General features: G+C 33.4%; 3 protein-coding genes across 3 annotated transcripts; 1 reads left to right on the forward strand and 2 right to left on the reverse strand.

The window, feature by feature from the left end:
* Positions 1-2,888: 2,888 nt before the first annotated feature.
* On the reverse strand, positions 2,889-6,757 carry LOC106379714 (receptor-like protein kinase HAIKU2). The gene is made up of 2 exons (XM_013819603.3): positions 3,465-6,757; positions 2,889-3,374 (listed from the first exon to the last, which is right to left on the reverse strand). Exons 1-2 carry the CDS (start codon positions 5,986-5,988, stop codon positions 2,986-2,988), a joined length of 2,913 nt encoding a protein of 970 aa, XP_013675057.2. The 5' UTR covers positions 5,989-6,757; the 3' UTR covers positions 2,889-2,985.
* A 502-nt stretch (positions 6,758-7,259) lies between these two features.
* LOC106346439 lies at positions 7,260-9,027 on the reverse strand. The gene has a single exon (XM_013785772.3). The coding sequence runs from the start codon at positions 8,838-8,840 to the stop codon at positions 7,440-7,442; it is 1,401 nt and encodes a 466-aa protein (XP_013641226.2). The 5' UTR covers positions 8,841-9,027; the 3' UTR covers positions 7,260-7,439.
* Positions 9,028-12,037: 3,010 nt separating this feature from the next.
* Positions 12,038-12,539, forward strand: LOC106379725 (40S ribosomal protein S20-2). The gene has a single exon (XM_013819608.3). The coding sequence runs from the start codon at positions 12,117-12,119 to the stop codon at positions 12,516-12,518; it is 402 nt and encodes a 133-aa protein (XP_013675062.1). The 5' UTR covers positions 12,038-12,116; the 3' UTR covers positions 12,519-12,539.
* Positions 12,540-24,852: the final 12,313 nt, after the last annotated feature.

Genomic DNA, 24,852 nt, shown 5'->3' on the forward strand with positions numbered 1-24,852 from the left:
AATTCAGAAAACAAGATTAGAGAGAAGTTAGAGAGCAGAAACTAGTTGGTAAAGAGAGAAGTCCGAAGAAGAGGGATTCAGCAAGGAGGAGCTAAGGAGTTCATCGCTTGAAAACGCTAGGTAGTTCAGAGTCTTCGAATCTTTGAGATTAAGTTAAGGTGAGGATGTGATTCGTGGCAGTCCAATAATAATTGTTTGTCTGGTTTGATTAGTATGATCGTGTTTATGCTTGGATAGAATTCGTTTATGGAAAATTTGTTCATCGTGTTCATAAGAAAATGTATGATAGAATTTGTTTAAGGAAAGTTTGTTCATTGTGTTCTTAAGAAATGCATTCTAGAATTGATGAATTGATAATAAAATTATGCTAGGATGTTTATGTGAGAAATGAATGTTTGATCTTGAGAATCTAAGTCATAAAAATATAATGCATTTAAAGAAAGTATAATCGAATTGAGTTAATTAAGGGAACTGGTTAAGAGGATGTAAGGGACCTTCGGGTCGAAGGTTTGGCTATGAGCCGTAAAGTACTGATGGGTCGAAGGTTTGGCTACGGCCGCAGGTATGGCTTCGACCGCAGGTTTGGCTACGGCCGCAGGTATGGCTTCGGCCACAGGTTTGGCTTCGGCCGCAGGTTTGGCTTCGGCCGCAGGTTTGGCTACGGCTGCAGGTATGGCTTCGGCCGCAGGTATGGCTTCGGCCATAGGTTTGGCTACGGCCGCAGGTTTGGCTTCGGCCGCAGGTTTGGCTTCGGCCGCAGGTTTGGCTTCGACTGCATGTTTAGTTTCGGCTGCAGGTTTGGCTTCGGCCACAGGTTTGTCTTCGGCCGCAGGTTTGGCTTCGGTGCAGGTTTGGCGACGCCCGCAGGTTTGGCATCGGCCGCATGATTATGGACCTTCGGGTCGAACGGTTAAGGAATGTAAATGTAATGAAAATGATGGAACTAGTTAAGTAAAAGAATGATAGAACTGGATGCTATGGTGTTAGTATTGATTCAGTGCTTGATTATTGGACTGTGGTGGGCGGTATTGAGCGTCTTCACTGAGTAATTTTGTATACTCATGCCTCCTTTGCGATGCAGGTAAGGTTGATTGTGTGGACCGAAGTGCGAGACTATAAAGACCATCGAAGCTAGGGTGTATGAACTTGGGTAATGTTGAGAAGTTTTGCAAAAGATATTTTTATTGTAAAATACATGATTTTAAGTATTTAGTCTTGTGTTTTAATTTATAAAGTTGAATTATTTTTCATGTTCATCCGATAAAATTTGACTTGATCTTTTACTTAGAGGTGTTTATGGGTTGAGGTGTTTCAGAACTTCCAACTTTCAGCTTAGATTGCAATTGATTACAATGGTGGCTTTATATAGCCAAAGCAATCAACAATCCTAGACAATTAAACTAGTAATATTGTGGAGAAACATAAACAAATAATAAACTAGAGGCAAGTGGTTTGATGTGACAGATTTAAGCTCCAAGAGTTTAAAATTCAAATACACTCAATTGGCTCCAACAAACGTGTGGATGGATGGATTGTTGTGAATGGGTCGACTGTGGATGAGTTGGCTTGCAGATGAATGGCTGTAGATGGGTTTGTTTGGATAGGTTAGCTTAGACCATCCAATGACTCTTTTCTTTTGGTCATGTCTTCTTCGTTCCAACATTTTGAACTGTTTTTATTATGCAGTTCAACTGTTTTCTTCTGATGCCTATTATGGATAAGTTACCTGCTCTTCTCCGGGAAGAGTTGGAGAATGCATTTGAAGATGATCTCGATAGCATTTTCGACATCACGAACTCCGGCAATCACTTGATCAAAAGAAACGGAGAACTGAAACTGAACTGAGAACGGTAAAGCCAAACTTGAACTCTCAATCTTTATGTTCATCATGCTTGACTGTATGTTAATTTGATTTTGTATTCATGTTGGACAAATAAAAAGGATCAAAGAAAAATTCAGAGTGATGAATGAGAAGCTGAACTCTCGCGAGTTTGCTCAGAATCTAAACCCGCCTTCGTTGCAGTAGTGACTCAGGTCATCACGATATCTCTCTTTTCAATATATGTATTTTGTTACTTGTAGGTTAAGAAACAATCTAAGAGTGTATTTCATGAGGGAACATCTGCCTTTCAACTTTGGATGTCCCAAAGAAAAAAACAAAAGTATCTTTACAGTTTGAAAAAAATAACAATTAGTAGTCGTTCAATAATATGTATTCAAAATTCAAAACTAGAAGTTGAGCATACAGAAAAATATACACTAACAGAAAACACTTACATATATGTTCTGTAGAGATAGATGCATGGTGCATGCAAGAGAATAGGGGTGGGCGTTCGGGTACCCGTTCGGGTTCGGATCGGGTATTTTGGATTTTCGGGTATTTCGGTATAGAGGTGTAGAACCCGTTCGGGTATTTCTGTACTTCGGGTCGGGTTCGGTTATTTTTAGTTCGGATTCGGTTATTTCGGATCGGGTTCGGATATTTAGATTTTGAAAAAAAAAATTAAAATTTTCATTTCTCAAGTTTTTTGTATTTAAAAATATAACTTTCTGTTAACTAATTTTTTATTTTAAATAGATTGAATGGTTAATAGATTTGGACATAACATTTTAAAACTAAAAAGGCATTAATTTAGTTATTTTTAAAAAAAAATTGGATGTAACTTTTTGTTAATTTTTGAAATAAAAAACTTGACATGCATTTTAAGTGAGTAGCAAATTATTTTTTTCCGTAATTGTATGTATATCATATGAACTTAAAGTATGTGTAGTATCAATATAAATATTTTTCATACAGAGGATTCATAAATCTTAAAATATCACAATGATATATATTTTTCTATATAAGATTCCTCCTCCGGGGAAAATGAATATTGTATATTAGCACACTGAACTCTTGTTTGATCTTAGAAATATGAGTTTCTTCTCAGAATTGTGTATAAAATTAACAAGAAGCCATCCTTCTTTGGTTATTCAATCTAAAAGCTATAAACCTTCAGTAATCTCAACACTATCACTCACACCATGACTTGCTTCTCCGTTGCTTTTGTCGTAAGAAGTCCCTGTTGTCTCCAGCATTCGAACCACTGATTTCATAAACGGTCTAACCTGAGGAGACTTGCCAGTACATAACAAAGCAATAGTCAATACTTTAAGAGCATCCTCCTTGTATTCATATTCTATGACCGGGTCGATTAGTTCCATCATCTTCTCTTTCTCCATCTCCTTGCTCCGGCTCAAAACCCACGAGACAATGTCTCTATTCTCACCGAACTCAACCTCCATTGGCTTCTTCCCCGTCACCAACTCCATTAGCACCACCCCAAAACTGTAAACATCGCTCTTCTCATTCACTTTAGTTGTGTATGCATATTCTGTTGACAACAACAAACTATTAGTACGCAAGATGTTCTTAACTTGAGAAGCAAGGCTTGAAAATAAGTTGACCTAATAGTTGGACTTACCGGGGGCAATGTAGCCGAGAGTTCCTTCAACGATAGAAGAAGACACATCTCGTTGAACTGAATCAGACTGAATGATTTTAGACAATCCAAAATCAGCAATCCTCGGTCTCCACTCCTCATCAAGCAATATATTACTAGACTTCACGTCACGATGTATCACAGGCTGGTCTAATCCATGGTGCAGATACTCTAACCCTTTAGCAGCTCCTAAAGCTATTGCTTGTCTCACACGCCAACCAATCTCTTGATCACCACGCCGCTCGTGCAACTGCTCCCACAAACTTCCATTAGTCATAAACTCATAGACAAGTAACTTACTATCCTCACTCGTTATGCTGCAGAACAACTTCACAACGTTTATGTGTTTTACATTGCTCAACGTTGCAACTTCTGCCTCAAATTCTCGGTTACAAGTATCTGTTCCCAAGATGTGCTTAACAGCTAGGGTTTCGCCGTTCCTTAGGGTTACTTTGTAGACATCCCCGTGACCGCCTCTGCCTATGAGATTCTCTGGCTTGATCTTATCGATGATTTCCATTTCGTTCAAGTTTAGTAACCGGAAAGAGCTCACTAGCCAGTTGTTCTTATTCCGAGCCGTGCGATTTAACCTATCTTTCTTTACCTTGTAGATCACGTAACAGAATAAAAGGAACAAGACAAGTACTGCAGCGGTGATATAACAGATCTCCAGTTTAGACAAGTGTTTTGTTGTCCCAATGTAACCTCGAGGTCCTACACATGGGTGAAGATATGATATCTTTGAGCTGCACAGACCTGAGTTTCCGACAAAGCTTCCACTTATTAGTGAGTCAGGAACAGAACCGGACAACTCGTTGTTGGATAAGTCAAGTAAGCTTAGCTTAAGAGTTGATAAAGCAACCGGAATCAATCCGGTTAGTCTGTTTTCTGATAGATTAAAAGATTTCAATAACCGTAAAGATCCTAAGCTTCCAGGGATTCTCCCAGAGAGTGAGTTTCCAGCTAGGTTTAGAACAACCAGAGATCCACACAAGCCTAACGACTCTGGTATATCACCAGATAGATTGTTCTTGTCAAGATAGAGACTTGAAAGCTCCTTAAGCTTTCCTAAAGAGTCAGGGACTTGCCCTGAAAACTTGTTCATACGAATGTTCACCGAGACCAGCGAGTCAGCTCCTGAGATCTGAGACGGTATAGAACCTGAAAACAAATTGCTGCTCAAATCTAAAGAGCCAAGAGACTTGGCGTTACCAATATCATCAGTGAAAGGTCCTTCGAAACGGTTAGAAGCAAGATCAAGAAACTGGAGCTTAGGCAAACCCCAAATCCCATATGGAACCATACCAGAGAGAGAGTTGTTGCTTACACGGATACGTATCAGAGTCTTGCATTCAGCATAGCTCTCAGGAAACTGTCCTGTGAATCTGTTCTGCAACATAAGAAGATGCGTCATTGCGCCTTTCTTGCACATATCAGGAGGAATCTGACCTTCCAAGCAGTTCTCAGACACGTCTATGTAACTAAAACCAGTCCAAGATCCGAGTTCCTCCGGTAGCTTCCCTGTGAGCTTGTTTCTGTAAAGAGACAAAGCAGCTAAACTCTTGAAATCTCCAAACTCTCTTGGGATCACACCGGTGAGTCGGTTTTCGTACAAGCCGAGAGATACAAGGTTCTTTAAGGACCTTAGCTCTGACAAATCACCTTCTAATGAGTTGTTAGATGCATCAAAGTACTTCAGATTCGTCAAATTCCCAAACCCTAATGGTAACTTGCCTGTCAAGGAATTGTTATAAACCTCAAACCGCTTTAGGTTTATAAGCTGAACTATTCCCTTAGGAATCTCACCGGAGATTCTGTTATCAGAGATCTCAAGGTTTTGTAAGAGAACAAGGTTCTTGACTCCCTCTGGAATCTCACCGGTGATGCTGATGTTGCTCATGTAAAGCCAACTCAAACCTCTGAGATTTAGGATCTCTCCTGGAAATGGATGAGGATCGAACCGGTTATCTCCCACGCTCAAGAAACTCAACCTCTTCAAGCTTTTCAGAGACTTCCATGGGAATCTCCCGGAGATTCCTGAGGCGTTTAAGCTTAAAAACTCTAGTAACCGTAAAGAATCGATCTCCGGAAACTCGCCTGAGAAGTTGTTGATTCCTAGGTCTAAGTATCTCAGACGCTTACAGCTCCTGAGATTCTTGAGAATCTTGCCGCTTAAGGCGTTGTTTCCAAGAACTAGCTTCTCGAGAAACTTTAAGTTGCAGATTGAGTCGAAAGGAAGATCGGAAGTATTGTTATTATCTCCGTTGTTTAGGCTCCGGCTTTCGAGGTTGATCTCGACGACGTTTCCGCCGGAGTTACAGGTGATTCCGGAGAACTCACAAGGCGGTTTCTGGTGAGTCCAGGTGGCGAAGACGGAGTTTGGTTCTGTTTCTTGAAATGTGGATTTTAGTTTGAGGAGATTCTTGAGTTCTCTTTTATGGTTGGAGCTCGATGAAGCGAGGGGTAGTAGAAAGAGAAGGCGGACGATAAATAGTTGTCGGAACATTGGTGTTCTTGTCGGAAGGACAAAAGGTGGTGCCTACGTATGATGTAAATAAAATTAGAAACGGAAAATTGATGTTTTTTGTTCATGTGCATTAAGTTTTATTAGTTTGATTAGTTAAACCGCCTACAATTTGATATTTTTTGTTCTATTAGTAGTTTAGTTATTTGTTATCAGACTTTTTTCACTATACATTTATCATAAGTCAAATGTAAATATACTTTTTCATACGCTCCAATATTTTGTAGAGCCAAAATGATATTCTAATTGACAATTAAATTTAATTTGTGATCATATTCCAAAATATGAAGATTTCAAAATTTGCAGTCATTATTAAGAGATACGTGTACAAACATTCAAACCCCAATAATAGCAGAATTCAATGAATACGAAGAACGTTGACTTGTTATCTTAACACGGTCTTCTTTTTAATTTGGGTAACAATACTGTATTAAGTACACGTATTAACTCCTACGTATTTTTATATACGGTCTTCTTCTGTTTCAATCAAAAGTTGTTAACTATTCCAAATTTTGAAATATAAAATAATCCTATTAACTCCCAAGCTTCAACACCATCACGTATTCAACATCTTATTTCTCTTTCACTCCCTCGTTCCTATAGCTTGCTTTCTTTCATCTTTAGTCGAAAATTTGAAGTAAGAAGGCCCAAAACGAAGCCCGGAATTAGGTCGGGCTAGACCCATTGGTTTGGGACGATGAGGTCGTTACTTATGCCTTATGCTATGCAAACCAGAGGGTTCGTGATTGTGCGGGCGGATGCAGAAGTAGATTTAATAGGGGGCACAACAAAGTTTTCATTGTATTTTTTATTTCCGTTGGGGACACTTATATGTACTTACATCATTTGTTAAAGAAAATTTTAAAATTAGTTGGGGGCACGTGCCCCCGTACCCGATGCACTCCGTCCGCCCATTTGTGCCACGGTCCATTTCGAATGAACCGTTAGGAGAGAGACATAGCGTGAAGGAAAGTAGATATGTCGGCTGAGGATGCTTCAGATATGTGGATCGACGAGAAAGAGTAGTAAAGTACTACAAACTACAATAGCAACACGTGACCGATTCAGACGGTGGCACGTGACCACATGACACACAAGTAGTTTCAAAACACTGCGATTCGGATGCGCTAAAGTGGTGTGTAGCAGTGGTGCAGCTATCTTGTTACATAAACTGTGATCCTCCGGTTGGAGAAATTTCATTATTTAATACTTTTGAATGATATAAAATAATTTGTGGTTAATAAAAAGGATAATGAGATATAAGAAGTTGTTTCTGTCATTCATTAGCTGTACATGAAGATATAAAGTTGGTCTAATTCCTAACGCTACCTTACCAAAAAAAAATAGAAAATTCAAACATTTTTTAAGAAAAATAGAAAAAATTGTGAGTGGAAGACAACTCATGAATAGGTAAAACGACAAAGCCATACACATCAAACGACACCAAGCTGGCTTTGCTGTCTCAGCTCTTTCCTTAGCTTCTGAGAGAACAGCCTGCAAGCGTCCAAACTCAGATCCACCGCCGCAGCCAAAGCCACGTGCGCTGCTGCATCCTCCGTGCACGTCACGTGCGTCACACCAACTTCCACCTCAGGTTTACTCCGTTTCCCCACTCCTTCCACCGAAGCCGACATCACGAACCCTCTGCTCTGCGCCGGATGCTGCGGCAGCAGATACCCAAAATCCGACCCGGATCCTGACCCTGGCCTCGACGCGGGCCTCGACCCGGCGCTGGATCCGGATCCGAGATCCCAGCTTCCCTGAGGACTCGTTGTCGGCGTAGAAGCCGCCGTGGTGTTCCCGCCGGTGACATCAATAACAAAACTCCCGCCATTTTTCAAACTGATAGACGACGATGCGGAAACCGCGGTGGCGATTCCGTCTTGGAAGAGCTCGAAACGGTAACCTAGCGCGTCGGAGGAGTAACCGGATTCACGCCACGCCTCTAACCTCCCCCAAGGCTTCCACGTGCAACCGTCGGGCCGGAGAATGAGCCACGCGCCGGGACTCGACCGGTTCACGCGGTTAGAACCGGGAGACGGTACGAAAGGTGTGACCATAGAGGCCATCGCTACGGGTGAACCGGAGAGATCGTGGACAGTTACGGACCAGCCTTTCCTCTCTTTCGACGGTTGCTCTTTCTCCGATCTCATCGAAGAACTGCCTAACTGATTCCGATCTCCGGAGTTGGAACTTCTCGCGCCGAACTTGCAAGTGAACACGGCTTGTTTCGTGTTCCCTTGCACTTGGAAAACCTGAGGGCTGCACTCCGGCTCGCCGTCGAACTGAAACACGAATCTCGGGTCGGGTTCAACCCGCACGGTCAAATGGAGCTCCGGATCGGATCCTGACTTTCCCCCTTTCTTAGACCTCCTCAAAGCAACCCATCCGTTGTGAGCCAAACTCGTCTTACTCTCCGCAGATTTTAAATCAATCGAAACATCGAATCTACCGAGCAACTTCTCGCTCCCCGAAGCGAGTCCACACGACGCGCCGCTAACGCCATCGCCGACGCGCGAGTAAGTCTCGATTGAGAGGACGCTCCAATTAGGCTTCTTAAGTGCCGCCTCGATCTGAGCTTTGCTAAGGCTGAAGCAAGCGGCGACGGTTGAGATGTTACCGGAGGAGCGCGTCTCGGATTCGGATTCGGTTCGGAGCATGACCGGAACAGAAGCGATCTGGCGAGGGAAGTTCTTGAATCTGATTTTGCAGTAGCAGTTAGGGTTGATTCCGGAAACAGACGGTTCGGATGATGAAGAAGAAGACGGAGACGTCGCCGGAAACCTAACGGTCAAGTTACCGACTATGACCCGTACGAAAGAGCACGGATCCATTTGATTTAAGATTGAGTTTGAGATTTGCGAGAGAGATGAAGCTAAGGTTTGAGAGAGGAATGAGTGAGGAAGGGAAGGAGAAGAAGGTATAAAAACGGAGAAATAGAAACAGCCTGGCAAACAGCTGGGGAATGTATCTAAATTATTTAAGAGTCAAATAAATATATACAGTAAATATTTTGTTTACAAAAATACAGATCCTGTGGGGTCAAAGTGAAACAGTGAGCTTACCCTCTCACCTATCATATTCCAGATTGCCAGCGTTATTTTTACTTTTTAAAAAATTTCAAACGTTTTTAAAACCAGCTTTCCTTTCAATTTTTTTTTTGATTTTCCTTTTTCTAAATTTGTTTATGTATTGTAGAAACGTATAGGGATTGATACAGTCGTTATATAAGCAATGCAAACATAAATTATTTTACTGAGAATTGAACCAATGGTAAGGAAGAAATTATCAAAACATTTATCTTAACACTATAATAAAATAATATAAACCGTTACTAGTAGATTAATAACAAAATTACGTTTATCTATTGAAACAAAATTACAATTATCCAACATTTATAGTCGGTAGATATCGGACAAGGATCGCACATATTTGTTGATTTGATTTCTATGATTTTGAACCGGTATGATTTTTTTTCTAATATACAAGAATGATAATTGTGAAACACACCGTGGACGCAAGAGGCTAATCGCTGCCATTGGATACCAGGTGGGGTCTAAGATAAGCTACCGTGGACCCTCTCTTACGCGATCTTTATCTGTCTCTCTGTTCACCACTTCGAGATGAGCTGGCCCCAAAGTGGAGCACGTAGGTAATTTAGTTGGCATCTTCTTCAGTGGCTAATATAAAAGGATTTTATATTATTTCTTTTTTTCTTTCAACTAAATAATTAAGCGAAGACAACCATAGAAAGAGTAAGAATGCTTTCCTACCGTTGTCGTTTCCTTCATTACCTCTGTGTCGTTTTGCTATGTCTTCCTATACTATGATGGGTTTATAAACTTTCGAGTGATAATTATTTAGAAAATAATTATAAGTTTGACAGATATAAAAAAAGTGAGTACTACAGACTACAGAGAAGACCGCGAGGAGCGAGCCGCAGCTGTATGCCCATAATATATGGCCATATATATTTCTTTATTAAGATCAGAAATTACCTTATTATCGAGATCATCCTCAGATTCATATTAGCCCTGTTCGTTTGGTTGCCGCAGGTTTCGGCGGCAGCGGCAGCGGCAGCGTCAGCGGCGGCGGCAGCGTTAATGAGGACAGTTGTTGTTCGTTTCGCAGACGCTGACGCTGCCGCTGCCGCTGCCGCATATCATATCGCGACCGCAGGTTTTATCAACGTCAGCCGCAGGACGCAGCGTTCGGACGCTGCCGCTGCCGCCGGTTCCTGCGTCAACAAAACGAACAAGAGTTGACGCAGAATGTTGACGCTGCCGCTGCCGCCGGTACCTGCGGCAACCAAACGAACAGCCCTATTGCAGCTTTTAATATATTTCTCCAGCTTCCTATGTCTGGATACATCAGCGACACATGCGTAGAGGTTGAATCACTAGAATCATGTGATAATTATATACAAATTACCTTGTTTTCATACATCCTTTTTATAAAACCTATGACTATGCTAAATACATTTACTCTAGACAAAGGAAGTTAGTACTTCTACTAGAAAAGCACCACTACTATATACTACTAAAAGATTCATGCTTTAAAATTTTCACAATTTTTAATAAAACATATTAAAACTTAGCTATAGATACATAGTTTTTTGTAATTTTTTATTTTTAATATTTTTAAACAAATAAAATTTTAAAAAATGCAATTAATGTTTTTAAATTTCACAATTTTTCATTATTAGTTGATAAAAATTACAGTGAAAATATAAAATATGTATTTTTTTTAAACAAAAGTTTTTTTAGAATATAAATCTTTTAGAAACGGATGGAATACATTGCTTCAGGATCTATGGCGATTTTTCGATACCAAGATAGTATTCATAATAAACAAAAAGACATGCAATTTATAACTACGTTCCACATTAACAAAACCCAATTCAATTTAAATTATTTATGTACCTAAATAGTCTTCCTTTATACCATCATGTTCAACATATGGGTTATATACCATCATGTCCAACGTCAAATCAAATTGGGATAGTAGCATAATCGTGAATATTGACTATAATTGAAAAAACTAAAAATTACAACGTATGGGTTATATAACATAATAGTTTTTTTTTTTTACTTTGAACAAGTAATAGTATTTTATTTTGGATTTTGTTCAAGAGCCTCGTCTCCTTTTACAATTTTATCAAATTGATCCTTTATCACTTATTTATAAAAAAAACTTCATAATGAAATATTGTTGAAATTGGAACGATAAAAGAATAAGTGATATATCGAAAAGTGATTCACTATATTATGCGAATGAAACCAAAATACAAAGTAAAGATCATGTAGATTTCAGTGTAAACAAGCAGCTCTTTTAAACCTCTCAAAGACCATCAGACATGATTGATACACAAACTTAGAATGAATGTTGTAAGCACATGAGAAAGACGGATAGGGGTGTTGCAATATTAGTATAAATCATACAAAATTTATGCATTTCAATTCACAGTTGGAAAAAGTACGGGAGAGGGTTGTAGCTTTGTTTCAACTATTTAACATGTAGCCCATTTACATTTATAAAAAAATTTGTAGGGTCTAAACATTTTAGACTGATTTACATATGAAAAAAAAAACACACTGAATATGTTTATATGTCGCTATGAAAACAACCTTTCGTATCTATGATGATAGTCCATATGAGAACACAAATTATCTACATCGAGACTTTACCTTACATTCAAAAGTGGAAGCAGCATAATGGGTGATGGAAAGTATGTTTCAGCATTCAACGTGCCAAAGATTTAGGACAGATTGCAAGGATTTGATCGCCATGATTAAGGAGCACAACGCTTGGCCAAGCTTTGCAACATAACTGGAGAGAGTAGAGACTCTGCAGATATGCTTTCCAGACTTCAAGATCATTCATATTCCATGAGCGCAAAACTAGATTTTTGATTCTTTAGCTAGGACTGTGAGGTTCTTCCATAGGAAATTATGTTTTATCGGTTGTTTTATTGTAGTCTGGTTACTTAGAACACCTCAAGTTTGAGTAATAGAATAGCTTTTCACCGCCCAGTTTCTTCATCAACTCAGCGGCTTCTATCTTCTTTGTTCTCTGCTTAAGGAACTTGAAAAGAAAGGTAGTAGAAAGTTATGGCTTACGCACCACCAACGAAGCAAGGAAAGACTGAATTTGAGAAGCCACAAGAGCAGATTCACAAGATCGGAATCACTCTCTCCTCAAAGAACGTCAAAAACCTTGAGAAGGTGTGCACTGACTTGGTCCGTGGTGCCAAAGACAAGAGATTGAGAGTGAAAGGACCAGTGAGGATGCCAACTAAAGTTCTCAAAGTTACCACAAGAAAAGCTCCTTGTGGTGAAGGAACCAACACATGGGACAGGTTTGAGCTCCGTGTACACAAGCGTGTGATCGATCTCTTCAGCTCTCCTGATGTTGTGAAGCAGATCACTTCCATCACCATTGAGCCTGGTGTTGAGGTCGAGGTCACCATTGCTGATTCATTCATGCGCTTTAATTCACAATCTTGTCTTTGAATTCCAGCGACTTCTCTTTTTTTCTTGTTACAAGATTTAGACTTTTGTTTTCTTCCTATATATGTTATCCTTTTGAGTTTATGTTTGTTGAACTAACAAAACAATAACCTTTCGTTATCAAAAAAAAAAGTGTCGGGCTCCTGTACTTACGTAATATTTTGAAATTTTTTGATCATTAGAATCATTAATCAAAAGATTTCATTTTCTTGTTTCTTGAACAAATCAAGTCAAACAGATCATTATCTTATGTGTAAATGTATGCAAACATAAAAATTTGCAGAGAAGTGTTAAGAGGATACAGATAACTAAATTCACTATAAAAGTTGAATAAGAGAGTTCACTATAGATTACAAAAACATCTGAATTCTGAAACATAAAAAATAACAATAAAAAAAAATGTGGTTGCCAAGCTCAGCGAAAGAAAAATTATAAATAGAAATAGTGTCCAAAGTAACATCTCAAATGTATAAAATAAAACCAAAACAAAAGATAATTAGAAAACAGCGATATATTGTGTTTTATGGAAAAATTAAAGATTAACAGTATTCATGTCGATAGTGAGGAGGATGATCAGGTTGACGGTCACATTCGGAAGCACGTTCTTGCTTAAAACAATATTGGCTCTGGTTTTGGTTGTGTTCTGGAGCAAACCTTTCAATAACATTATTCCCATACGGTATTGTGGAATGATGAGGAATGATCATGTTTTGATGATTGCCCGAGAACGTGTTCATATCCACCAATCTTCGATGATTAAATAGGTCCAACTCACTGTTGGTATTACCATCATTATCAAAAATTCCAAAAGTAGCATTACTAGAACTTCCAAAATAGAAGTTATGACCAGTCGCTTGAAGATACTTGGAGGCTTCAGTTGTCACTGTCTTTTTAAAATTTTCCAAACCACATTTGAATTCAGTGAGTTGACGTAAGTTGAATCCTTCTATAGGGTCTTCCCACCAATTCTCAGACTTCTTATCATCTTTTCTTTTTTGCTTCAAGTCTTCATTTCTCTTTTTCTCTTCTTCCAATTGCTCTGTTACCTGTTTTCGTTGTATTTTTTACTTAGTCTAAATAACAAATTTAAATTACATTTCCTAGAAATCAAATAGGTCATATAATAGAATATAAATTAAATACCTATATATTTTCTTTTAAAATTTCCATTGTTTCGAAGGAGTTGATTATATTTAAACTATTCAGACTTATTGGGGATCTACAAAATGAGATTATTTAAAGAAGATCTGAAATCCAAATAGACAAAAAAAAAATTACAAAGGAAAGAGATCATGGACTCTATTCTAATAAACTGATATTTTCTCTTGTTGATAAATTATTATTTAACTAAAAATATTATGTAAATTATATAATACTACAACAAAAAATTTGAGTATAATCCAGTAAATGCATCAAACTCTAACATATAGCTTAAAATAATAAATTTTATGACTAAAAACTGAAAATGTAAAATTTACCTGAGTGAGATGATTGTTGAGATCTTGTACAACTGCATTTAGACAGGCTTCATTAAGTTGCAAATTGTTGTTTTGGTGAGGATGATGTGGATTAATCTTTAAGAAGCGATCAATTACAACATCAACATTTGGATGACCAAAAGAAAAAACTTTTCGGCCAGGTGAAAATACAATAACAACAATCTCTGCACCACAAAGCGTGCAAAGCTCACTAGCTTTTTTGAAAAGACCGGATCTTCGTTTTGAGAATGTAACTTGAAGGTTATTTTCGTTTTTCATTTTCACCATCTCTATTTTTTGGCGACCTTTATTTTTTATCACCATTTTACAAATTTTTGAAAAATATAAGTTGGTGTTAACAAACAGAAGATCATCGCATATTAATAGTCGAACATAAAATACCAACCGTTACCATTTCGAGTGGTTCTAAATTAACTCAAACTTGTTTATTATATTTTATATTAAAAATTATTTTTGCCATTTTAGAAACAAATTAAAATCTTGATATTTTATCAAAATTAGGATGAAATGCATGATTTTTAATATAGTGTTGTTATTTCATCTGTTACATTGCATCAAAACCTGTGAGATGTATGCACTGCATTTCAGATAAAATATATATATCATACCTTTTTGGAAAATAATTTTTGTCATTTCAAAAAAAAAATAGATTTAAAAATTTTAATGTTAGGATATATATATTATAATATTTTAGTTTAAATGAATTTATTAATGCTACATGTAAGGATTTTGGAAAAATATTCTTAATGCAGTTTCATATATATGTTTTTTTTTTTGCTAAAACAGTTTAATATGGTTTTAAAGACCAACTTTAGGATATTTAGACATGCGTTACAATAACCCAAACAATATCATGAATAAGACCACTTGATTACAACTCCGTTGAGATCTAACGTTGTGGATACTCTGTTAGATCCAAGGCTGGTTAAAGACTTAATGGTTAGATGGTCCAATAGTTGAACTAGCAAGACTAACTCACCTTAATCTGTTTTGTGTCATGTTATTTATCTGGAGGGAATTGTATTAGGTAATGTGATCATAAAAATATATATTCAAAAAAAAATGTGATCATAGAAATAATTCAAAATATGGTTATGATCACATTACCTAATATGATCACAAATATGATTATGCATTATGCTTGGATCTTGGTACCACAAATATGGTTATGCATTATGCTCGGAAATAGACAATTTCTTTGTGAAAATATGCATGCCTTCTATTACTCGAATAATCAACTACGGTGTTCTTCTAAAATTTCCTGCTAAAGAGTTGACTAGTAAAACATAACTTATTTTCACATATGATTGGTGAAAGAAACTCATCAAAACAAAACATTTCAAAGAGAGAGGTAATGGGGAGCTTCTGTAAAGCTCACTATATCCAAGCATGTTGCTAATACGAACCTCCAATTGTTTTATCGCAAAGAAGAATATTCCATCTAAATGACACAACAAGCCAAAGATAGTAGGTGAAAATCTCTCAAGCGCTTCATAACTGATCAACCCATACGAATAACAACGTCATGACCCGATATCTACGACTCAAGGGTACAATATTTTCATGAGTCAACTTTTCCCGTGCCCCCATTATCTCTAGAGACAATCTCCTATGGGCCTCTCAAATCTCCTATACCCTCATTGATTTAATAAAATATGAATATCCGATTTTGCCCTTTTGTATTTTCGAAATTATTAATTTAAATCATAAAAAAATTCAAATTTCAAATTTCAAATTTCAAATTTTTAAATTTTTAAATTTTTAAATTTTCAAATTTTCAAATTTCGGATACTATATTATACTGTATAGTTTTACATAGTTGTACTGAGTTATACTTCATTCTACAGGGTAATATTGATGTTAAGTTATACTGAGTTATATTGAGTACTACTGAATGTAGTTATACCGAGTTATACTGAGTTATACTGAGTACTACTGAATGTAGTTATATCGAGTTATACTGAGTTATACTTAGTACTACCGAGTGTAGTTATACCGAGTTATACTGATTGTACTGAGTACTACTAAGGACTACTAAGTACTACTAATACTACTACTAAGTTAGTTATACCGAGTTCGACTAAGTTCTACTGGTTATACTGCATAATACTAAGTACTACTGAGTTAGTTATACCAAATTCGACTGAGTTAGTAATACCGAGTTATACTGGATCCAGATCTGAAAAAATAAAATAAAACACGAAACATACTTTGCAAAGGGGGAACAAGAACAATAAAATTCTTTAAATCATAAAAAAAACCCAGATCTATAGAGAACAATAAGAACCCTAATCATACAAAACCCAGAATCTTAATTTACAACCCTAAATCGAAAACATGAGGCCAATAAAAACCCTAAATCGTGAGGCACCGCAGATCTGTTTCCATTTTTTGTTCCCTTCAACATCGCCACATCAGGCTGTGAGGCACCGCAAATCTGTTTCTTCTTCAGGTTTCCGGATCTAATATTAGAGTTCACTATCGGATTTGATGTTGAAGAAGAAAGAAGAAGAAAGAAGAAGAAACCAGATTCAAAAAAGTTGCAGAGAGGAAGAGAGAAACCATCGGAAGGGAGAGAGAGAAAGAAAAAAAATGAGAGAGTAAATAAAAATGAATCTGGTTTTTAATATTTAGATTAGTAATGAAGGGCAAAAATGTAATCAGCCAGCATTTTGAATTAAAAATAATTCAAAAAGAAAATAATATTTAGGAAGGTCCTTGAGAGATTGACCTTTAAGAGATAGGGGTAAGAGAGGCGTTGTCTCTATTTTCATCATCAAAAGGATCATATCTATCACTCTTACACTCTACTCAACCTAAGGGCAACCCAACACTTATTTCTAATGTTATCTTTCTTCATTTTCAATACCCTGCCCCACATTTTTTTGTCATTTATTTAATTGTTTAGTTTATTAATAAATTAAGTGAATAGTGTTTTACTGGGATGAATAGTGTTTAGTGTGGTGAATAGTATCACACCAAATTTGGTGTGAAATTATTGTGTTGCACTAAAATGGTATGATTTTTAGTGTTGAGTTGAAGAAGATTTTTGTGTCAAAATTACACTAAAATATTGTTTTGGAGTTGGGTTGGAGATGGCTTTAAAACCATACAACATTTGGTATGACGCTATTTTGCGGTCTCTTTTGATTATTGCTAACTTAAGCTTGAGAGAACCATCAAAAATCTATGATGTTCTCTGGGTTTTCAGATGTATTCTTGTTTTACATAAACAATTTCTTTAAAATTAAAGATCTCCTAAGCAACCATGGTTACAGATAAGATTGATTCAAACATTTATAGTCCAAGCAAACAATTACTCGATCTATTTCATAAAGAATGTTATTTTGACATTCTTCACACAAATTAAGAAAATGATTGAACTCCATATATACAGCTCTGAGGTTTGGTGCTGGAAGCAGAGAATGAAAGCAGGGAAAAGCAGTGCAGAAAAGCGGAAGAGAGTGAGCAAACAAAGGGTCAGGAAAGGAAGACGAGATTGAAGATGGAGAAGATGAACAATCTTTAGCACCAAGTTAAAATATTTCGCTCCCATGCTTTGATGTCTTGGATTGATTTTTTTTTTTGTAACCATTCTCCTTGTAAACTTTTTTGTTGCAAACAATTATCATGTTGAACTACAGCTTTAACGTAATGAAATATCGAATAGGTAACTATAGTTTAATGTTAATCTATTAAAATATCTTATTATTTTATTAAGATATGAATATATGATTGTAACTGAGAGCATATTACTTCACTGAAAATTTGGAATTGCATTGTGTTTTAAAGATTAAGATTTGGAGTTGGACATATATAAGTCATTTTGTTAGTTTTTTAAAATACAGACTATTTCAAAATTCTGCAAGATAATATAGGCTAGCTTTGTAACACTTTTATTCTATGTTCCTATACAATGTGTCTAACTTTTGAAAGAAAACATAACAAATATAGTGATATAGTATTTTGAATTTCCTACAATAACATATCCATATCTCAATAATTTTGTTTCTTGTAAAAATTCAAATTATTGTGTCAGAAATTAATTTTTTAAGGATAAAATAACAAGATTAAATCAATGCTTTGAAAAGATTAGCCAAAAAAATATACGAGAAACATATATATTATTTCTATAAAAATTAATAAAAAGACATTTTGACACATCATATGATTATATTATCTATATGGATTCTTTGGCACATCTTGAAAATTCGAAATTAAAGTTTAAAAAAGAAATATGTTGATTCTCATGAGATTCTTCGTATCGCATAAATAGAATGGGAGAATTGGGATGAAGCTCAGAAACAGGAGATAATAGAAAAACCAAAAGATCTTTTGGATCTCCCTCATTCGCATTAGAACGTCACATGGATGGTGCCTCGAAGGTCTCAGATTCATCTACATGTTCATGATGGTTTTGCAAGAAAACAGAAACAAAAAATGTAATGATGGGCGAAATGAATATATATATTAATGTCTCTCCCCCCTTATGCTGAATTCAAGGCCCTTATCTGGACCTCGGAGTGTATGAAAACCATGCAGATATTAGATGTGGAGCTTGCAACACATTGCTTTGAATTGGTGAAAGATAGTGCTACATCGGTAGAGTGGTCTGCCTTCTCTTTCCATTAAATGAATTTAACAGATCTAAGGACTATTTTCTTTATTCAATCTGGAACATGTTCTCCGTGCAATGAACATTCATGCAGGATAACTTAGCATGAATTGGTAGAAGTTAATTTACATGAAAATCCAAATTTTACCAAAAAACAATGTTTATGAAATCCTTAGGTAGTAATCATATAGGATTGTTGATTAGGCGGATGCATCGACAAATTTTTTGAATGTCTAGACCACATTGTTTTTTAAACAGTGTTAGAAAAACATTTGTAGACCCGATTTTTCATATAGGTGGACGCCTAGGCACCGCCTAGACCAATATTTAGGACATATATCTACAAGAAAGATTCACGTTGACTTTGTAATACCGATATACATAACCAAACCGTTTACTTTTTATTTTTATTTTAATCATGCTGGTAACAAAAAAAAAAGATGGTGAAGGTTATCTCCATTTGTACTATTCACCAAATAGTCATTCCTTCTATATGTGACATTTTTATTTTGTGAAAAAATTAATCATCATACCAGTTTATTTAGGCATTTTCTATTAGAAAAATCCAACAGATTTTTAATTGATATCAAACTAAAATTACAAAGGCAATATAGAAAACGTTTGAATAACAAATTATTACATATTACATATATATATATATATTTGGAGAAAATTGACAAAGTAAATTCCAACTTACTAAAATAAATCAGAACAAACTTCAATTCACAAATGCACCATTTAAATCTCATATTGTCTTCTAAACACAAATAAATATCAAATTCCCGTTGACCAATCCATTTTAGCTAAATGAATAGTCAATGTTATAACATTGTCAACCTACGTTAACATCGTAAGAGTATTATCCCAAAATCTCTAACTTTCAAACTGAAGCTTAAAAACTTCAACTCTTCAATAAGCCATTTTAACCTTTGAATATTATTTAGCCACAAGTAAATCACTCGATTTTATTGGTCAAAACAATCCAGACACATGTTTAATTGAACACTAAAACCTTAATAACAAAGGTTGAACATTAAAACGTCTTAGCAAAAATAATCACCTCTTATATAACTGACCTAATCCCTTCTTAAAAGAAAAAATTCCTATGTTCTTTTCTAAATCATCTATTCAAAATAATTTCTTCATATACACTTTCTAAATGGAGGTGAATAAAGCTAAACTTAAAACATTGTGGCATAATACCAATGATGAGTTATATCAAGTGTTGAAATGGATTTTAAAACATGTGGTTGTATCAAATGGTAGTTGAATGTCTAATAAATTTTAGATGGATGACTTGGGGAAAATAAATTTATATATTTTGACAAGAGGATATATCAATTATATTAGGGGTGTAAAATAGAGATATTTAAACGTGTGTTAGCGAGATTTTAACAGATTAAAAAAACGTACCACATAATCTTGCCAATGAAAATAAGTGATTTTTTGTGTCTAAATGATAGTTGAAGATTAAAATGACTTACTAAGGAGTACTTTTTTAGTTTGGAAGTTGGAGAGTTTTTGGCAAATCAATAAAACTAAAACAACATACTTTTTGATATCCCCTTTACTTTGTTGAATATAGTATTACCAAACATTAAATATAAATTTAGTTTTTTTTTGGTGAAATGTTAAATTTATATTAATAGGATAAAGGTTTATGTACAAAAAGAATCAAAGGAATAAATTTAGTAATAATATAAATTTAGTTTATTATTATGGTTTTAGTAATAATAGTATTTTGTTTTTCACCTGATATCTATAAGATTTGATTTTTGTTTACGAGATATTCTTTATTATAACAGTATTTTTTGTATAATAATTCTAAGTAAATTGTAAAAAAATTAAAATTTTGACTTATTTCAGTTATCAAAAAATTATTTTATAATTTATAAAATATTTGCATATTGTGTGAGGAGAATAACTGGTGCTTTTATTTATAGAAATTTTGGGGTTTAAAATTTGAAAAATAAAATATATAACTTCCTTAATTTCAATATATTTAGATAATAATCCTACAAGATTTTAATCTTTATTTTGTAAAAGGTGTGCATATTGTGCTTTCATTTTGAAATTATTTTCTGCTTCAAAAATCAGAAAATAGAAATACGTTGGAATACATAACTTCCTTAAATTTATAATATAAAAATTCCATAATTTTGAAAACGCTTAATGAGAGATTTTGCATATATCAAAATATATAAAAAAAAATTATAATATGTAAGAAGATATTCCTATGAATAACTTGCGAAACACTAAAATTATTAGGTGATTTTCACGTGCTTATGCACGAGTATAAATACTTCTAAAGTAAATATACTATAATAATTGATTGATATTTACTTTTAATTTTAAATAAATTTATAATTTGTATGCATCATTTATATTTATAATATTATATTACTTTAATAATAAATATGATTATATATATATATGTTATATATATCTAATTGGTTTTGTTGTTTTTACAATCAATTTAGTTATCATTTGGATAATTTAGATTGCATCTCTGAATTCAACTATAATATTTATTATTCTAAATATATTAAAATTTTGATTAATTTTTGGATAATTTGGATTTGCATTTAAGTGGTTGTTGTCATAGATATGTAAACATATTTTATGAAGATTGTGTATAATTAAAGAAATATTGTGCTTAGAATAAAATAAAAAAATAAACTAAAGTGTCTGATTCCAAATTACATAAATTGATATAACGATAATATTCTGAAGTCTCATGCACATATATAAGTTTTAGAAAAGAACTAAGTTGTAACAGTTGGTTAATATTTTATTTTCATTTTAATATTTTTTGAGTTGTCCTATGATTTATATTTATAAAATAAAATACTATTCTTATAAAATTATATATTTTTATTGTAGTTAAATCTATGATTTTAGATATATGTTGGATTAGTCGAGTCACCCATGATGTGAGTATATTGAGTTTCATATATTCTTTAAATTCAAAAGGAAGTATAATTATTTTTATTATAATTAAGTCAAATAAAATCAATTTTATTTATCGTTTAAATGTGAATGTATTTTCATAATATTTATCAAAATATATTTTGATGTCTTAAAAATAATATTATAAAATAAAGCGATGCTCAACAAAAAGTTACATACATAAGTAGGTGATACATTTTTAGAAGCTCATGGCATATATTAATATTTACAGTAATTAAAATATTTTATAAATTCTAAATAAATTTATGCCTTTGATTTATTGAATGGAAATTGAAATTTATTTTAGATAATTTTAAAAATGAAATTCAGATTTGCTATGGTATTTTGATTATGGTTATATTAAGTTCCACAAACATAAAAACATAAAAGTTTAAAAAAAAATTAATATTAAGAAAACAAACAACGTTAATAATGATAAAATATAATATATCTAGCTCACTAAATTATTTTTAACTATTTGATCAAACTTATTTTTTAATTTTTTTTTAGTTTTTTAATATCTCTTAAAAATAAGCATTAAAACAAATTGTGATTGTATTTGAAAATAATATTTTATAAGTTAAATATAATTAATTGATTTTTTTACAGTAATTGGAAGATATTATAGTCAACTAAATATATTAAAAAAAAACACTTCAATAATACTAATTATAAACTATTTTTAGTCAATTAAACATAAATCAGTTTATGTTACCTAATTATATTATGTAATCATCTAAGAAAATAAATAGATATATAAAAATATTTCTATTACTTTGAATTTTTTTGTATTGTTTAAAATTATGTTTTAAAATAAATATTATTTCTTTTTCTAATATCAAGACTATCTGTGTAAATTGTTTTTAATGAAATTGCATTATATACAAATTTATATTTTTCATCTTAGAAAATATAGATATAAAGAAATTATTTTATTACTTTAAAATTATATTTTATGTTTTTTAAAAATATTTTTTAAATGTAATATTACTATTTTGTGAACTTTCCTTTTTTTATGAAATCATATTATATATACATATATTTTCGTTTTTCATTTCATTTTTTTTTTAATTTATTAAAAATTTCCTTTTTTATTATATGTATATGTTTTTGGAAATTCTTTAAAAATAAGCTAACCAAAAAAATAAATAATAGTATTTAATATTTTTAATTCATTAAGGGTATGAATGTAATCAACCATCGTGAGAGTTAATGTGAGAATGACATATAGGAAACATACTTCTCAAAAAATATTATAGAGATCAACTCCACTATTTTTGTTATAGATTACAATTTACAAAATATAGAAAATATGATTATGTTATCTATTTAATATTTTATAATAAAAATATATTCGATACACAATATATAAATATATATATATGTATATCGACTTTCATAGTATCTATACGAATATCCTTGGAATATCGTTTGACCTTCAAAAATTCTTTCTGTATACTATTGTCATAAATAAGAAAATTACCTAGCAATAAATATGTAAATTATTAATATTGGACGAACTGAATCACCCGAATATTTTTATACAAATAGTTAAGTTTATCGAATATTTTATGTAAAACTAAAAAGTGATATTTACTTGTATTATTTGAGATTATCCCAAAATCGGGACCCAATCAAGAACCAAACTAAACTCAAGATTTTAACGGGTTTCTAACATTGTTATCCGGAATAAACCGATAACCAAAATAACCAAACCAAGAAAAACTCAAATTTATAAATAACCAAATATTTCCTATATCTCTTGAACCAGAAAAACAAAAATCAAAAACTGAACTAGAACCGAACTGAACTGAAAAGCAAAAAGATGTAACCAAAATCTGTCGGCAAAAGATAATCATCACTTTAAAAACATCGATCAAAATCTAGTGTCTTTTATGAAGCTAACCATGAGTATGTTAACGACATTATAATAGATGATTATTTACATAAATAAAATGGGTTGGTTAACGAAAACGTTCATGTTTAAACAAAAGTATAGGATTAAATGACTCGTTTGTAAATTGGTATTTTTAGATTATTTACTAAATTGGGATTTTGTTTATCAAAGTTACATTATATATTAGATCTAACGTTTCATTTTGTAATATTATGTAGAACTCAACTCAGATTATGATTATTAAACAGTGATGACTAGGACGGTCTTGTTAACTAAAATAAATGTGTTTCATTTATTTCATATTTGGATTTGGTATTAGTTGTAGATTTTATTTGAAAAAGGTTTCAACTTTTACGTATCTTTATTTATTTTTATTAGATTTGGGGTTTAAATATATAAACTTTTTTTTGTCAACAAACTTCCATGTTCATCCATTTGATCAACTGAAGATAGCAAAATTAAATACTAATAAGATTACAAAAAATACAGAAGAAATACATGCCTTTCTATTCAAATATTTTATTTGTTAGAATCAGTTTTATTTTGAATATATAACTTTAAAAGTGAATTTTTCTTTAGTCTTGGTATATATCTTCATCTACAGGAACTATAAATATCTAGATTCAAGAAGCTAACTAATCACATATTTTCTTCATCTATCAATTAACAAAGAGAAACCAAAAACAAAAACATGAACAAAAAATTTGGAGTTGCATTGCTTCAGTTCTTATTTCTTACGCTAGCTTTAGCCACTCGCCAAAGTTTTTTCTTTAACTCTTATTATGATGTATCAAAAACAGTTTCAAATGATGAAATAATGAGAAAAGTTCCAAGAGGTCCAAACCCTATCACATCTCCTCCTACCCCAGTGTTTCCCGTGGCGAATGTTGGTTTTAAGAGAGAGATTCCAAGAAAAGGTCCAAGCAATGTCAAATCTCCATCTTTCTCATTATTTTCCATAGCGGATATCGGAGTAAACAGAAAGGTTCCAAATGGTCCAAACCATGACACATCTCCACCTAGTTCACAAATTTTAGTAACAGATATTGGAGTGAACAGAGAAATTCCAAGAAACGATCCAAACAAAATTACATCTCGCTCTATCCCTACAGTTTCTATTGCAGATAATAACTTTTAATTCAATAGATGAATAATCGTTGTATGATTAAAAATAATAATTATAATCTTATATTAATCATTTCCATACCAATAACTATTAAAATGTTGAAGATAACTTACAATTTATATTTTTGAAAGTAATTCATTATAGCATTTGATTAAATCTGTATTAGTTCAAATACCAATGGTCTCCTATGAAACTAGAATCCAATTGTACCATAATTTGGTACGTGAACTTGAAAACATAAAAGTGTTTGT

This window comes from Brassica napus, chromosome A1 (genome assembly GCF_020379485.1).
Source record: "Brassica napus cultivar Da-Ae chromosome A1, Da-Ae, whole genome shotgun sequence".
Classification (NCBI taxonomy): Eukaryota; Viridiplantae; Streptophyta; class Magnoliopsida; order Brassicales; family Brassicaceae; genus Brassica; species Brassica napus.

Coding starts and splice junctions, on each gene's coding strand:
- LOC106346439 (XM_013785772.3), bottom strand. CDS start 8,840: ATGGATCCGTGCTCTTTCGTACGGGTCATAGTCGGTAACTTGACCGTT.
- LOC106379714 (XM_013819603.3), bottom strand. CDS start 5,988: ATGTTCCGACAACTATTTATCGTCCGCCTTCTCTTTCTACTACCCCTC. Junction 3,375..3,464: donor TCTCGGCTACATTGCCCCCG/GTAAGTCCAACT, acceptor TGTTGTCAACAG/AATATGCATACACAACTAAA.
- LOC106379725 (XM_013819608.3), top strand. CDS start 12,117: ATGGCTTACGCACCACCAACGAAGCAAGGAAAGACTGAATTTGAGAAG.